General features: G+C 40.1%; 1 protein-coding gene across 11 annotated transcripts in view; it reads right to left on the bottom strand.

The window, feature by feature from the left end:
* ORC3 (origin recognition complex subunit 3) overlaps nt 1-17438 on the bottom strand; it is an 87624-nt gene that overhangs the window by 26188 nt on the left and 43998 nt on the right. For 9 of the 11 annotated variants that reach the window (XM_062186483.1, XM_062186490.1, XM_062186484.1 and 6 more), the window contains 4 exons: nt 10911-11044; nt 7254-7333; nt 6251-6351; nt 497-638 (listed from right to left, as the gene is read on the bottom strand). In XM_062186483.1, coding sequence (XP_062042467.1) covers nt 497-638; nt 6251-6351; nt 7254-7333; nt 10911-11044 — 457 coding nt within the window. The remainder of the gene's footprint in view (nt 1-496; nt 639-6250; nt 6352-7253; nt 7334-10910; nt 11045-17438) is intronic. The other 2 variants (XM_062186482.1, XM_062186486.1) reach the window with 1 other exon arrangement.

The following is a 17438-nucleotide window of genomic DNA, read 5'->3' as shown; positions in this document are numbered from 1 at the left end:
CCATAAACTGTCTTGTGCTCTCTTTAAAGGGTTTCAGAGGAGTTTTTGTGATGGAATGTTTGCCATCCTTTAGGCAAACAGTATCCTTAGTTCCCTAAGGATACTCTCTAAGAACAGAACTTTCTTTGTTTTAAATTCTGTTACAGTTTAAAGTAGTATGTGTGTCTGTTTCCATCAGAAGCAGCCATTTCATCAGGCTGTATTGCTTGACCTGTTATTTTTTTTACATCTGTAGGAAACATTTTATTTTCAGGGGAGTAGTAGCATTACATTCTTGACCTCAATACCTATATTGTCTGGTTTTAGATGAAGGTCAAAAATTGGCACCATCAATTGACTACTGATTCTATTACTGTTTTCACTGGGTTAGAAAACCTGGAGGTCTAAAGAGTTTTTAAAAATACATGAGGTGCAATCTTGAGCTGCCAGCTCTTCTCATTAACAGTGAAGCCCAAGACCTCAGCTAAACTGTCAGAGAACTGAGTCTGCTTCTTACCTTTAGATAATAGTAAGGATTGTTGAGTGCAGTGTGAAGGGCGATTCGTGGAGCAGCATTTAAGTGTTCCCGAAGGGTGTGAGCAGCACTGAAATACACCACCTCATGCAGAGGCTGTGTCTCGGGAGGTGAAAGATAATCTCTGAAAAGGCCAAAATCTGGTATTAGACTCTAGAAAGCAAGGGTTTACTTTCAGTTTTGTCAATGTTTTGTGGAGGACTAAGCAGTTATTTATGATGCAAAATCAATGATCCAAACCAAATGAAACAAAACCCAAATCAGGCCCAATGCAGTTTCACTCAGAATTATACTTCTTGAGGCTCTGGTATGCTGGTATCCCACATGGATGCTGGTTTGAATCCTGGCTGCTCCACTTCTGCTCCAGCTCCCTGTTAATGTGCCTGGGAAAGCAGAAGAAGATGGCCCAAGTATTTGAGCCCTTGCACCTACAAAGGAGACCCTAATGAAGTTCTTGGCTCCTGGCTTTGGAATGGCCCAGCCCTGGCCATTATGTCTTTTTGGGGAGTGAACCAGCACATGGAGGACCTCTGTCTCTGTCATTTTTTTTTTTTTAAAGATTTATTTACTTGAAAGTCAAAGTTAGAGAGAGAAGGAGAGAGAGAGAGAGAGAGAGGTCTTCCATCCATAGGTTCACTCCCCAGTTGGCTGCAATGGCCGGAGCTGTGCCAATCCAAAGCCAGGAGCCAGGAGCTTCTTCCAGGTCTCGCACACAGGTGCAGGGACCCAAGGACTTGGGCCATCTTCTACTGCTTTCCCAGGCCACAGCAGAGAGATGGATCGGAAATGGAGCAGCTGGGTCTCGAACCTGTGCCCATATGGGATGCTGGCGCTTCAGGTCAGGGCGTTAACCTGCTGCACCACAGCTCTGGCCCCTGTAACTTTCAAATAAATAAATCATATATATATATATATATATATATATATATGTAAAAATCATATATATATATATATATATAAACCTTATTTTTAAAAACTTCCTCCAAACTTTCCAGTACAAGAAACTACTTCAAAAGTTAAACCTTTAATAAATATGTATATTACTTCGAGTATTAATTTCATGAAGTTAATTTTTTTAGAAAATGGAAATATCTACAATCTCTATTGTAGCAAACATCTAATTCTTGGCAGTGTTAAACACAGGCCTCAGGCCTGGATTAAGAGTTAAGGAAATTGGAGGTAGGCAGCTGGCCTATTGAGGTACCTGGGTTTGAGTCCCAGCTCTGCTCTTTCTTTCTACCTTCTTGCTACTGTGCACTGTGGGAGACAGCAGGTGATTTCCCAAGTAGTTGAGTCACTGCCACCAATGTGGGAGACCTGGATTGAGTTTCTGGATCCTGTCTGGTGTGGTCAGCCCTGGATGTGGGGATTTGGGCAGTGAACTAGCAGGTGGGAGATCTTTATCTTGTCTCTCTCTCTCATTCCTTCTTTCTCTGCCTTTCACATGAATAAATACCATTTAAAAACTTCCATATACATGAGATTATTCTTTTTTCCATCTATGGGCTAGATGACAAACCAATTTTAATGAAATCTGAACTTCATAATTTTTTATTTACCTGAAAGGCAAAGAGACAAATAGATCTTTCATCTGCTGGTTCACTCCCCAAATGCGTGCAACAGCTGGGGTGGGCTGAGTCAGGCCAAACCTAGAAGCCCAATCTGGAGGTTCCATGTGGGTGGCAGGGACCTAAGAACCTCAGTTGCCATCTGCTGTCTCCCAAGGGTGCACGTTAATAGGAAGACGGATCAGGAGCCACGCCAGGCACTCTGATATGGGATATGGGTATCCCAATTGGCATCTTAACCACAATGCCAAATGCCTACCCTGAAATCTGAATTTTTTTTCAATTTTTAAAATTTATTTAAGGTGAATAAATTTCATGTACTTCATATATACAGATCTAGAAGCATAGTGATACTTCTCACCCAATCCTCTCTCCTGTTCACACTGCCACCCTCCTCCTTTCTTTTTTATTCTCTTAATTTTTACAATGACATACTTCCAGTTATTTTATAATCATAAGCTTAACCCTCCAGTGAGAATTCAACAAACAGAAGAAAAAAGCCGCTGTTCAACAGTAGAAACAAGGGCTGTAATCATCAATATTCAAAATGTCAACTTCACTTATATACATTACATTCTTTTGTACTCAGTTACCACAGATCAGGTTATTTGTCTTTTTGGGACTGGCTTATTTCACTGAGTATGATTTCCAGTTGCATCCATTTTGTTTTGAAAGACAGACTTTCTTATTTATGGCTGAGTAGTATTCCATAGTGTAATATAGCACATTTTCTTTATGCAATCATTGACTGATGAACATCTGGGTTGATTCCATATCTCACCTATTGTGAATTATGCTGCAGTAAACATGGAGGTACAGATAACTCTTTCATATGTTGATCTGAAATCTGAACTTTAAAAATAAGGCATTAAAAAGTTCACTTTGAACATGGCATTGAGCCCATCAGCTAATTTGTGCCATGACAATGTCGTCACTCTTGGGTGACGTGAATAGTAGCAAATTGTAAGGGAGAAGCATTGGCACACACAACCCAAATACAGAGTAGCAAGTCACTAACTGGACTAGTTAACTCACAGGCCTTCATAAGGAAGATTCTTGGGACTTAGTCCAGTCCTGAGCTTAAAGTGTTTTGGCCATGTGACAGACTGTGTCAGTTAATTTTCCTACCAGCTCAGGCAGAAGAAAGCAGCTATGTCAGTGTAGCCACCAGAGGCATATCCTCTTTCACATGCCTTGTCATTCTCTCCCCTTGAAGAGGATACCACTTCTAGAAATTCCCTCTACATCTGCTCTATCTTTTGTGGTCACTGGCTTTGGAGAAAAAGTAGTGATACAAGAGTCACCATACACATCACTCCTCATCATCTCCTTCCTCCCCCTTCTCGAGCTACTGTACTCATCCCACTTCTAGATGCTGTTTCTACTCCAGAGTCAATTAGAACAAAACTTATTCACAGAATGTGTAATTTTGACTATGTTAGGTTTGAGATACAGGTGCGGAGACAAGCTCAAGATAGAAAAAAAACTTTAACTGTAGAAAGGATAGCACAGTAAAATAGGATTTTAGCCTACCTGGACAGCAGGTGGGAAAAGTCTGATGTAAGACTTCAAGCCCCAGGTTTTGGGCACCTGTCATTTTATGTTGTGTTCCTGGAAAAAGGCCATGTATTCCTACAGAGACCACATCTACTATGATAAAGTGGGCCTGGATGAGCAAAAAGCCCCCTTGGCAAGGAAAAAGGCCATGTATTCCTACAGAGACCACATCTACTATGATAAAGTGGGCCTGGATGAGCAAAAAGCCCCCTTGGCAAGTGTTTATTAGAATCAACAATGTATACTGGTCTTATCAGCCCAAGATGTCCCTGGCAAGGAACTGTAAAAGTCAGAGTCAGGCTGGCAGAATCTTAGGCAATGAAAATACCACAGTGTTATCCTCAGGGTCATTTAGCTCGCACCTAATTTTACCAGGTGTAAAGTTAACCATTTGTGTCCCAATGGCCTAGGAAGGCCTAACAGACTTGACCCTCACTAAGGAACAGCATTCTAAACCTGAAGAACTCAGGGAATTGTTTTTTGTGATGTTCCTTGCCTTCATGACTGGCTGGCTACCAATTTGTAATTTCTTACTATAAAGATCGTCATGCAGTCACTTCTCAATCATTACACATGGGTGCCATTAGAAAACCTTGCTGAAACTTCTGCTAGCTAGTAATGATTGGAAATCTAGTTCGGAGACTCCAGCTGTTGCCTCACATTTGTACTTCTGTATTTATCATTTTTAGTTTCAGGCAGTTCTCAAGGTGAAAAGCCTTTATAAATGTCTTCAGAGGTAAAATAAAATTACCTGCCTTTATTTTGTTTCTACTGGGCTACATAAGTTGAATGATGACAGGAACAAAACAGAATCATATATCAGACTTACTGTCCAACTGCAGACTTGGAGGTGTAAAAATACAATTCTACAACTTATTTGCTGAGGGAAGAAATAAGCAATAAATGAGTCTGGCACTAGAGAACAGCATTATGCTCATTTCAGATTCAGATGGGAATTACAAACAAATGAGAAGTATTTCTCCAAAGAGATGTTTCTGATGCCACTGTTAGGATTAATAAACAAGGGCTACAAAGTTGAAACTCGGTTAACTTGTGGTAACTTATTCTGGGCTCTCAGGATTTGGCAATTCATTCTCTCACCCTTGGGTATTTTTGCCACGAGTTGCTCCTGGTATACTATGAACTCTACCTCTTGAACTCTATTGCTTATCTGTATTTGCAATTTCTTCTTCAGAGGTCCTTCAGAAACTGTTGAGATGGCCCTCAGGGGCAGTGTGGGAAAATAGAGAGGGCTTTGGACAGGCATCAGGAGACTGGGACCGGGTGACCCTGTACAGGTCACAGAGGCTTTATACTACAATCCTAATCTCTTCCCTCCACAGACAATCTTGGTAAAGACAGTAAATCCTAGTATGGAAGATTCTGTGATTTCCTAACAGAGTACATTTTCTTAATACCATGCTCAGCTTTATTTCCGTAACAGCTGAGAAGTGTAGAAAGTCAGGCACATTAGGTCAAAGATCATGAAAGAAGAATGTCTGGTAGTTTCAGAGCCTACGATATGGGAAGCTGACATTTGGCCTATAATTGATGCCAAATCACACTGCAGAAGTTAGTGACTATAATGGTCATGACATAGTAAAAGGGAAGAGTGAGGAGCTCGGGGCTGGAAAGCAAGCACAGGAACAAATGAAACCTGGTAGGGAAAGATTAACTCTTGAGTTTTAAAGTGTATTTTTTGATGAAGTGCATCACTTTGCTGAAGAGATATATTTCTATACTGAACCTTTTTGTTACACTCACTTGATCACTTCAGACTTCTCCCTAAGGACCAGGACCAATGACCGCACCCCCACATTGTCCTAGAAAATGGAACTTCTCACTTTCAGGAAGGACATATATCAGGCAACCACTCTGTCTTCAATAACTGAGCAGCTGTTTTTTCAGTATTCTATTCTATTCAATTGTTGGATTTCAACTGCTAATAAAAATCAGAAAAAAGACGTTCTATTTCTACATTTTATTAATCATTTTCTTTTGCACATTTCTTAAGCTTTTTAACGAAGCATATTCCAACTTCGTCAAAGGTAACAAACGGGTGACTTCCATAGCTACCAAAGCGGCTTTTGGGAAATCTATGAATCAGAATGATCTGGGTTTCCCAAGCAGGAATCATCTTAAAATCTAGGTTGCACTGGTAGAATTCTATATTTACTGAGCACATCTCCATATGAATTTATTGTTGATAATGAGTTAACACTAGTATTTTTCGTAAATTCTTTATTCAGGACAAAATAGGGCAGCATGGTTAAGGTTAGTCTGCCTGTTTCCTGGGATTGGCCTAGATCCAGCATCTACTTCTTGCAAAGATAAAGTGTAATGTGAACACTTTGTTATTAGGGAAAAAATGCTTTCTATCTCCCAGTTTCTCTCCAGTAGGTCTAATGAACCAGATCCCATTTAAACCTGCCTTCTTGAACAGACAGTGAAAGAATGAACTATAGCAACTGATTAGACATCTTGGTAAGGACAGAAAAAAAATAAAAATTATTAACTAAATGGAGCTCTCTGAAAAGCTAGGAGAAAATGTTCTGGATTAGATTCTTATTCCAGTGTTGTTTGGAAAAACAGCAGAATGTTTAGCTCTTACCTCACCAGAGAGTCAATGAAGTTCACAACTTTTTCTCTGAGTACTTCAAACTTGGTTTGCTTCTTACTTGTTCTTCTTAACTCCTTCATTTCCAGCAAGGACTATGGATAAAAGAACATACCTTTTCTGGTGATTTGGAGCCAACAAACTATCAGCAGGAGCTCTACTGCTCAGGCAGAGGCAACTGATAACCTTTCCATAAGATGAGATGTACAGAGAAAGAACCAGATCAGAATGGGTTTTGTTTATTTTTTATTGTTAAGCTCTGGTAAAAATCTCTCCTTTTAGAATTTTTTTAAAGTACACACTAATGGATTTCCAAGGAAAGGAAAAAAGCAGTTATTACATTATTAAGTTACATGGCAGAGTGCTCCTTATTCACACTCTTTTCATATGAAAAAAAGGACCTACAATCAGAAGAACTTGCCTTCTGTGGTAACAGAAAGATTCCATGTGTTTTGTTTCACTTAGATGGAAATTTTATTCTACATTTACCATAATTTGCTATCAGGATACAAAGAAGGTTCTTTGACAATCAAGATTCCAAAATTAGAATTATTTGAAAAACAGTACATTATGGACATACCGTGGCTCAATTCTGCTGTATACTGTGAATATGCACTTAAGCAGGAAAAGTATTTCAAACTAATGAGTTAGGCTCTTTTGAATCTCAATTTGATCAAACAGGAAAACACTTCAGATAATCAGATTTTTTTTTGCCACAGTGTTTCCATTTTCCCTTAGAGTTAATTTTGTTTCTCTGAGCCTACAGGAACAGCTTGTGCCTATGTTGCTTGGTAAACTCTAATGCATACAGGAGCAGTTAAGGATGGCAATGGGTCAACAGGATATTCAGTTTACAAGTGAGTTACACAGTCAGCTTTGTTTCTGGTTGTGGTTTAAAAATGAAAACAAAAACATTCAGGCAGAGCTAATGTAGGGCACAAACTGAAAAAAGAGAGCCTCACAGGATATAGCTGGAAGGAAAAGAAAGTGACCTGACCTTCTGAAGATGATAGAGGTCTGTCTTCTGAAGTCCCTTTGGCTGTGACCCAGAACTATCTTCTTCCTCTTTGGCATCTGCTTTTAATACAAAACCAATATATAGCCATTAGAATAAATCTAAGTCATGAGACCAAACATTTGTACTAATTCAAGGAAGTAAAAGTTTTACTTTTTTTATTAATGTGGCAAGGGATCAACTATCCTTCAGTTAAATGATTTCTTCCAGAAGCTGAAGGTCAATAAATAGTAAATAATTTATGCTGTAGTGAGGGCTTCACAAAACCAGCTACTGAATTTTAAAACTGTTACCAAAATGAAAACAAAATATAACCAAATAAAAAGCCCTCAAAGCAACAGCAAAAAGTCTCAAATATTTGTGCTGTTATAAACAGCTTTTTTAAAAAAAAAAAATCATACACACTTAAATTGCTTTCCTTTGATAATGCCAAGACTGTAAATGACACACTACACCCTGGCAGGCCTGGTCTGAAGCAACACTTTGAGCATAATGAGTATAATGTGCAAAAGTTTTGCACTAATCTATGAAAATATAAAGTGTATCATGGTTCCTTTAGCAAGGGGGACAGAAAACCGAAACTAGGAAAATGTAGCTGTGCTGCTTCTAGACAGCATAAAGCTCTAACATCCTCCAAATTCAGAGTTGCTTTTGGGAACCTGATGATCACATGGTTTGTCTGGCCTAAATCTAAGATCTCCTGCGTTAGATGCAGCTGGAGAATATGCATTGTTCTCAAAGAAGAAAATTCTTTTTGGCTAAGGATAATTTCTTCTTCAAAGAAAGTGAGATTAAAAAATCTACTTAATTTTTTGTCCCATTTCATTAACATAAAGCAGAGCCTTAAAAATAAATCTGGGCCAGTGCCGTGGCTCAATAGGCTAATCCTTCGCCTGCGGCACCGGCACCCAGGGTTCTAGTCCCGGTTGGGGCACTGGATTCTGTCCCGGTTGCCCCTCTTTCAGTACAGCTCTCTGCTGTGGCCTGGGAGTGCAGTGGAGGATGACCCAAGTGCTTGGGCCCTGCACCCCATGGGAGACCAGGAGAAGCACCTGGCTCCTGCCTTCAGATCAGTGTGGTGCGCCGGCTGCAGCGGCCATTGGAGGGTGAACCAATGGCAAAAAAGGAAGACCTTTCTCTCTGTCTCTCTCTCTCTCACTGTCCGCTCTGCCTGTCAAATAAATAAATAAATAAATAATAAAAATAAATAAATAAATCTGATACTCTGCCTTATTTAATCTTCCCCCATTGTCATTTTAAACCCAAATTGTGGGGCTGGTGCTATGGCACAGTAGCTTAAGCCACTGTCTACAGCTCAGGTATCCCATATGGGCACCGGTTCAAGTACCAGCTGCTGTACTTCTGATCCAGCTCCCTGCTATTGTGCCTGGGAAAGCAGCAGAGCATAGCTCGAGCCCTTGCAACCATAAGGAAGACCTGAAAGAAACTCCTGTTCCTGGCTTTGGCCTGGCTGAGCTCTGGACATTGAGGCCATTTGGGGAGTGAACCAGTGAATGAAAAGATCTCTCTCTTCCTTTCTGTAATTCTGACTTATAAATCCACTTGAACCCAATTTTGTAAAAGATTGAAATTTACCTAATTTATCTTTTCTAAGTCTCTTGTACTGTTTATGTTCAGTAATCACAATTAGGGGGCATTTTAAATTATGCATCAATAAGGAAAACAGTGAGTTGGTGAACATAGGTGGGCTCTAGTCTAGAATCTGTCAGTAGCTACTGTGTGATCTTAATCAACTTACTTTCTCTCCTTGGACTTTACTTTCTGGTTATAGCTGGACTCACTGACACCAACCTCTGGTCCTTTACAGTTTTTATGTTCTGAAAAGTGCCCAGGTTTTACTGTAGTGGCAAAAGAGCAATGACCACAAATAACCTGAAAGGGACCCATGAGGTGCCTATGAGAACTTCTTCATTCTGACTGCTCATGCCAATCATTTGCCAGTCAGGCAAATGTTCTCAACTTCCGTGTGTGAGATCTCATCAACTATGGAGAGCTATGGAGAGTCTACAAAAGCAGTTTCCTGGGGCCAGCATTGTGATACAGTGGGTAAAGCTGCCGCCTGCAGTGCTGATATCCTGTATCTGCACTTGTTCATGTCTGAGCTGCTCCACTTCCAATCTAGCTCATTACTAAAGGCCTGGAAAAAGCAGTGGAGGATGGCCCCAGTGTTTGGGCCCCTGTCACCCACATGGGAGACCCAGATGAAATTCCTGGCTCCTTGTTTCAGCCTGGGTCAGCGATGGCCATTGTGGCCATCTGGGGAATGAACCAGTAGATGGAAGATCTGTCTCTGATTTTCAAAATAGATAGATTAATTCATTTAAAAGGGGGGAGGGACAGTTTCCTAAATCCAAAGGAATTTGAAGACAAAGGAATACTTGAAATATACAGAAAGGACTCAAATGGCCATTACAAATAAGATATTTTCACCATGCCATATCCAATTCTATGTGCTTATATACCAAGCTGTTGCTTTTTGCAACCTCCATTAAAATTTTTCCTAAATCGGGGTTAGCACAGTGGGATGGTGGGTAGAGCTGCTGCCTGCAATGCAGGCACTCCATATGAGCACGAGTTTGAGTCCCAGCTGTTCCACTTCCAATCCAGCTTCCTGCTGATGGCCTGGGGAAGCAGCAGAAGATGGCCCTGGTACTTGGGCCCCTGCCACCCATGTGGGAAACCCAGAAGTTCTAGGATCCAGGCTGTAGCCTGGCATAGCTCAGGTCATTGTGGCCATCTGGAGGAGTGAACCAGCAGATGGGAATTTTCTCCCTCTCTCTGTTTCTCTCCTGTCTCTGTAGCTGTGATTTTCCAATAAATAAATGCTTTTTAAAAATTTCCCTAAATAGAGGAAAACAATGAATCTTTTTCGTGCTATGAAAAGGAACAGAACAAGAGAAGAGCCCATGAAAAGTTAATGATCGCTATCAGTCCATGGTATGCTTTAAGGACAAAGAACTTGTGGAGCATTAGGGAACTGAACATGGTATCCTATATGTAGTCAGACACCTCCAGCATTTAGCAAATGTATGTGGCGGTCATGCAAAATAAAGGAAAGGAACTCCCCAACACTGAAGAATGCTAGTCTGCCTTAGCTCAGTTAGGACTTTAGAGTCAAGCTTTTGTAAATCAGATTAAAGCATGCTTCATGCATATTTTGGTAATCAGCATACCAATGAACCTCATTGCTGTGAAAGCAGTTCATAGCTATTAATTTTTCAGGCTTACAAATGATTTATGCAGTGTTTTTGAAATCTCTAAAGAACCTGATGAAATGCTTCAGAAAAAAAACATCCAAAGGAGTATGTAATTAGAATGCCCAGCTACTGTCTTTAATCTTCTTGATTTTTTTTGTTGTTGTTGTTGTTGCTTTTTCTCAGGTAAGTCCTCCAACTGCCCACAATATGGGGACATTTTTTTTCTGCCCATCTGATGCCCTGAATTGTTTAACCCAAATCTACAAGAGGAACATTTGGCCTCTTTGTGATTGTTAAGATGACTGATCAGGAGCTACTTTATCTCTTCATCTCTCAGCACATCAGAACATGGGGTTTTCCATGTTATTTTAGTTCAATGACTGTCAAAGCCAGCAGAGGTGGCAGGATATTATATTCTCACCATCAAGGCTCTGAAACTGGGCCAGGAACTCCTCTATTTTCTTTGCTGTGCTGCCAAGCTGCTTTTCACAAGAGGACTTAAAAACATTGGAACATTTCTGAAGTATGGTCATCAGTTCATCCTTTGCCAACATCCTAGAACAGAATGAGAGAAAGGAGATGTAATATACCTGGAAAATTAACATTCTTAAAATATTATCCATAAGTTAAATAAATGATTCTGCTCCGAAGATGGGGCAAATTCTTCATGAGCAGCTACCAACTCTTTGGGGAGAGATTCTCCTCAGCGTATGCGACATTCAGAAGTTTTCCTCAACAGTTCTCATAATGAAGCTTAGCTCAGAAAATTGACAAAAGATCTGGGTTCACAGCCTGGCTCTGATACTTAACCATGTTTGTAACACTGAACAAGTTTATTATACATGTCTGATTCTTGGTTTCCCTGCCTATAAATGGAGGTTAAAAACTCACATATTTTGCAAGTTAAATGGAGATGTAAAAATAAAATGAGGAGATGCAGTAGAAGAATCTAGCACAGAACTTAGCACCTAGTAAGAATTTAATGTTTGTTCCTCTTTCCTTCTGATGTAAACATGCATATGAGACAAGGTCTAATGAGGACATGACACTTATGCTAAATACAAACTGATTCAAAAGGACCAAAAATATAAGTATCACAATCATTTCTCTAATGATTACTACTTAAACCTATGCTTTACATTTCCTATTGGCTGCATAACATCAGTCAGTAAAGTCACGGAACTTTAAACTCAGGAGGCAGTTTTGCTTGTTATTATAGCATAGGCAGAGTGGTTGAGTTACGCATTCAAGGCCATAGAGAAAATCTTTGATAGAAATGGAGGGAGAACACAGATATTCTAAAATTACCATCCTGTTCTCAGAGCCATGACATATAGGATAGCCCCACTAAGATCACACTTGGTTACACATCAGATGCAATCAGGTCAGTATTTAAAAGCACTAAGTGGTAGCATTTCACAGGTATATAAGCTATTCCCAACAAAAGGAACTAAATCAAGACTATCATGACTGGGGTGGGCACTGCAGCACAGCAGGTAAAGCTGCTGCCTGCAGTGCCAGCATTCCATATGGGCGTACGTCTGAGTCCCAGCTCTCTGCTATGGCCTGGGAAAGCAGAAGATGGCCCAAGCCCTTGGCCCCCTGCACCCGCATGGGAGACTCAGAAGAAGCTCCTGGCTTCTGACTTCGGATAGGCTCAGCTCTGGTTACTGCGGCCATGTAGGGAGTGAACAACAGTGAATGGAAACCTTCTCTCTCCCTGCCTCTGCCTCTGTTTTTCTGTAACTCTTTCAAGTAAAATAAATAAATCTTAAAAAAAAAAAAAAAGAAATGAGTACATTTCATAAAATGTGCTATGTATCTTTGATCATTGTCATATATTAAAAAATAAAAAAAAAGACTGTAATGACTACAAGTTCTAATGCTAAACCATAAAGGCACAAACCATCAAAGGCAGAATGTGGAGCATTCTGCAGGACTGGCTTATGTATGACAAACATTTTTCAATAATAAAAAAAAATTAGAAAAATTATTATTATTACTAAGCGGGAAAAAGACACAAAGCTGGAGACCAGCATTGTTGCAGAGTGGGTTAAGCCACACCGGTGACGCTGGAATCCCATATGGGGGCCAGTTTGAGTCTGGCGGCTCCATCTCTGATCCAGCTCCCTGCTAACATGCCTGGGAAAGCAGCAGAAGATGACCCAAGTGTTTGGGCTCCTGCATCCATGTAGGAGACCCAGAAGAGAGACCCAGAAGAGGCTCCCAGTTCCAGCAGGTCTAGCCCTGGCTATTGTGGACATTTGGGGAGTGAACCAGCAGACAGATCTTTCTCATCTCTGTCTCTCCCTCTCTCTTTGTAACTCTGCCTTTCAAATAAATCTCTTAAAACACACACACACACACACACAGCTCAATAGACTATGACTACTAATAAATTAAACTGGTTACTTTGACAAAAATCTAAACCCCACCCACCAAGAAACAAAAATACAGAAACTCATTCAGTTATACTAAATTTTACCCACTTTAAAAGTAAAAGGTGCTCTTCCTTTCTACAATAATTATTTAAAGTGTAATCTTTACCTGAGAATGAATAGCACTTAAGATATCTTGTCAAAAACTGAGAGAAGTCAGACACACTTGAACAATCAATTGTACCTGACCTTTAGCTCTTTTCACACAATCAGTATTTCCAGTGTTCAAGAAATCACAGGCACTGGCTTGTGTGGAGGAGAGAAGAGGCAGGGCTAATTTGGCTGGAGGCCTGACATTAGCAGCACACTGATCATTAGCTCCCCAGACCACAGGCAGTCACATCGTGCATATATTTTGAGCTCAAAATAACTGAATACAAAGGAAGGACAAGCTTAGACTATCATTCAACTTCAGTGTGCCAAAAAATAAATAAATAAACAAAATAAATGGCACCATGTCTCATAATTTTGAAACCAAACCTTAATAGGCATAACTTTTAATGTGATATTTAATTGAAAGGGTTAGCTATTTCACCTTATATAAAAACTTCCAAGAGTCAGTCATTTACTTCTCTTATTCTTAGACAAAGACTACATGCTTAAAGTCTGCAGAGTAATAATTGAAATGATTTTCCTCTTTTCCACAAACTCTCTGGTTTCATGTAGAACAGTAAGACTTAAGAAAGGCTAATTAGAAATCATTTAAGCAGGGGCCACCGTTGTGCAGTGGGTTAAGCCATCTATGACGTCAGCATCCCATGAGTGCCAGTTTGAATACTGACTGCTCCACTTTGCATTCAGCTCCCAGTAATGTGCCATGAAAAGCAGATGACCCAGTCCCAGCCTGAGCAGCCATTTGGGGAGTGAATCAGGGGATGGAAGATCTCAAACCAACCCAACAATGTAATTAATCCAATTTTTTTCCAGTAAAATTATACACATACAGAATCATCAAAGATTCCTGCTTTTATAATTATTATTCAACATCGCAGACTCTAATCACTGTGATAAAGTAAGAAGCAGATAGTATAGAGGAGACAAAATTTACTATTTGCACGTGATTGTAATGTTAGAAAACCTAAGAAGCGTAATAAGATGTGTGAATATAAAAAATGCTCAATTTATATGTAAGCAACATATATTAAACTATAATGAAAAAAGTATGTTCAAAAATGGCAACAAAAGCTACAGAATATATAGCCATACACTTAAATATGTAAGACACAAAAAAACTGTGATTTGAATAAGTGAATTGATATGTTAAATTCTAACATTCAAATTATAAAGATACAAATCATTTCAGATTAACCTATACTTTTAACACTGTGTGAAACAAAATTTCAGTGGCCATATTATCAAAGGCAATACAAGTACTCTAAGTGTATCCAGAATAGTAACTGTTCCTGAGAAAGAGGAAGAATATGTACGTACTTAATTGTATGCAACAGGGCTGTTATAATAACAAAAGGTATAAGATACAGTGATTAAAATCAGACAGTACTTAGATAGGAATAGACAGATCAATATAAGAAAATAAAAACCTACAAAGAAATCACTTTAAAATCAAAATTTACTTGTGTGGCCCCTCCAATGGCTCTCCCCTTAATTCTAATATTTTTCTATAACATTTATCAATTTTTAAAAAATATTTATTTATTTGAAAGTCAGAGTTACACAGAGAGAGAGGTCTTCCATCCAACGGTTCACTCCCCAATTGGCTACAATGGCCGGAACTGTGCCAATCAGAAGCAAGGAGCCAGGAGCTTCCTCCCAGTCTCCCACATGGGTGCAGGGGCCCAAGGACTTGGGCCGTCTTCTGCTTCATTCCCAGGCCATAGCAGAGTGCCGGATCGGAAGTGGAGCAGCCAAGTCTCAAACCGGCACCCATATGGGATGCCGGCGCTTCAGGCCAGGGTGTTAACCCACTAGGCCACAGTGCCAGCCCCAACATTTATCAATTTATAACATATATTGTGTTTCAAAAAGTTTGCAGAAAAATGGAATTCAAAGGGAGTTTGGCAAATGACAGAGATAGCATTTCAAATCTGTGGGGAAAAGGTATTATAAAAAAAGTCACCACCTCACATCATACACAGAAATATATTTAAGGTACAATAAAAATGTAAGGATAATGTAGAAGCAGGGGAAAAAACTAATCCATTAATCATAAAATCCTACAAGAAAACAAAGAAGGATGGTTAAGCCTGATAATTTCCAGCATCAGCAAGAGGGTAAGGAAACACAACGGTAGGTTGTTAGTGCAAATGTACCTAAGTACAAGAGTGTTTATATTTTAGACTCATAAAATCTTCATTTATGTATTTTGTGGAAATAATTATATAAATGTACAAATACACACACTATTACTTTTTTTTTTTTTGACAGGCAGAGTGGATAGTGAGAGACAGAGAGAAAAGTCTTCCATTTTGCCATTGGTTCACCCTCCAATGGCCACTGCGGCCAGCGCATTGTGCTGATCCGAAGCCAGGAGCCAGGTGCTTCTCCTGGTCTCCCATGCGGGTGCAGGGCCCAAGCATTTGGGCCATCCTCCATTGCCTTCCCGGGCCATAGCAGAGAGCTGGCCTGGAAGAGGGGCAACCTGGATAGAATCCGGCGCCCCAACTGGGACTAGAACCCGGTGTGCCGGCGCCGCAAGGTGGAAGATTAGCCTGTTAAGCCACGGCGCGGGCAACACTATTACTCTTTGTAATAGTGGAGAATTAGAAACAACTTATATATGTGTCAAATAAATAAAATGTTAATACCTTCAAAACATGGGACATTATATGATTATAAAAAATGAAGGGGGCAGGGCTGCCACTGTGGCATAGTAGATCAAAGCTGCCGCCTGCAGTGTTGGCATCCCACATGGGTACTGGTTCGAGACCTAGCTGCTCTACTTCCGATTCAGCTCTCTGCTATGGCCTGGGAAAGCAGTGGAAGTTAGCCCAAGTCCTTGGGCCCCTGCATTCATGTGGGAGACCTGGAAGAAGCTCCTGGCTTCAGATCGATGCAGCTCTGGCTGTTGCAGCCAATTGGGGAGTGAACCAGAGGATGGAAGACCTCTTTCTCTCTCTGTAACACTTTCAAGTAAATAAATAAGTCTTAAAAAATTTTTTTAAAAAATGAAGTGGGATAACATGATAACATATAATACTAATAAAGATAACATTTCTATAGTAAGCATGATTTGATACAACTTTATGATATAGGTACTACTATATGATATAGGTACTACTATGGCTAATTTGAGAAAAACCTTTAGTGGAGTGTGTGTGGAAGCAGGAAAACAAGATACAAGGCCACTGCATTAATCCATATGAGATGACAGTTACCTGGAACATGGCAGTACTAGTGAAGGAAGAATAGGTCTGAGTTTTGAGAAATTTGGACAGCAAAGCTCAGGTTTTTGGCTTAAACAACCAGAAGGATGAAAAGAATGCAGCAAGATGACTCAGTTTCTGCACAGGTTAACTTTGAGATGTGTATTGTACATACATGTGGAGAGATTAAATGGATAGATGCTAAGGAAAGAAGTGTGGGCTCACACCTAGCTTCCAAGCACAATGCTAAATCAAGGAGAAGAAAAAGCACCAAAGATGACTGAGAAGGGTTATAAACTGAGGAAGAAGGAAAACCAAGAGAGTCTGAGCCCTGAACTGTGTCAAATGCTGTTAATAGGCTAAGACAAATCAAGATAGAATTGACCATTACATTTAAGAACATGGAGGTCACTGGAGACTTTGATAAAACTAGTTTTGATGGAGTGCAAAAGTCTACCTATTGGGGCCGGTGCCGTGGCTCACTTGGTTAATCCTCCACCTGCGGCGCCGGCATCCCATATGGGCGCCGGGTTCTAGTCCCGGTTGCTCCTCTTTCAGTCCAGCTCTCTGTTGTGGTCCAGGAGGGCAGTGGAGGATAGCCCGAGTGCTTGGGCCCCTGCACCCACATGGGAGACCAGGAAGAAACACCTGGCTCCTGGCTTTGGATAAGTGCAGCGCACTGTCCATAGCAGCCATTAGGGGAGTGAACCAACAGAAGGAAGTCCTTTCTGTCTCTCTCTCTCTCACTAACTCTATCTGTCAAAAAAAAAAAAAAAAAGTCTACCTGTCATCAGTTTAAGAGAAAAATGAGAGGAGCAAGTCAGAGTCAGTGAGAATGTTTTCCAGTTATGATGCATCCCAACTAGCATTTTGTTTCAAAAGAAACACTCATAGAATAGCACTGTCAAAAACATATCAAAGTTAAAAAGCCGGAAAACCACTATATGAGATTTAAAGGAAAGAGAAAAAAAAACATGTCTAAGGTCATATTAAAGCTGCAAAAGAGCTATTTATCTTTAACTAACTAGATTAAGAAATGATTACATAACCTTAAAGTATGTTTCAAAACACATGTGTGGTACTTAATCTGTGTGTACATGTGTGTCTAAAGCTTCTTTAACTAAGACAGAAAGAAAATCACTAAGCAATCATTAAACACAATCATCCTGCAGGGCAATGGAGTGTTCT

Source organism: Lepus europaeus, chromosome 3, assembly GCF_033115175.1.
Source record: "Lepus europaeus isolate LE1 chromosome 3, mLepTim1.pri, whole genome shotgun sequence".
Taxonomy (NCBI): Eukaryota; Metazoa; Chordata; class Mammalia; order Lagomorpha; family Leporidae; genus Lepus; species Lepus europaeus.
This window is presented reverse-complemented; position numbering and strand designations above follow the sequence as displayed.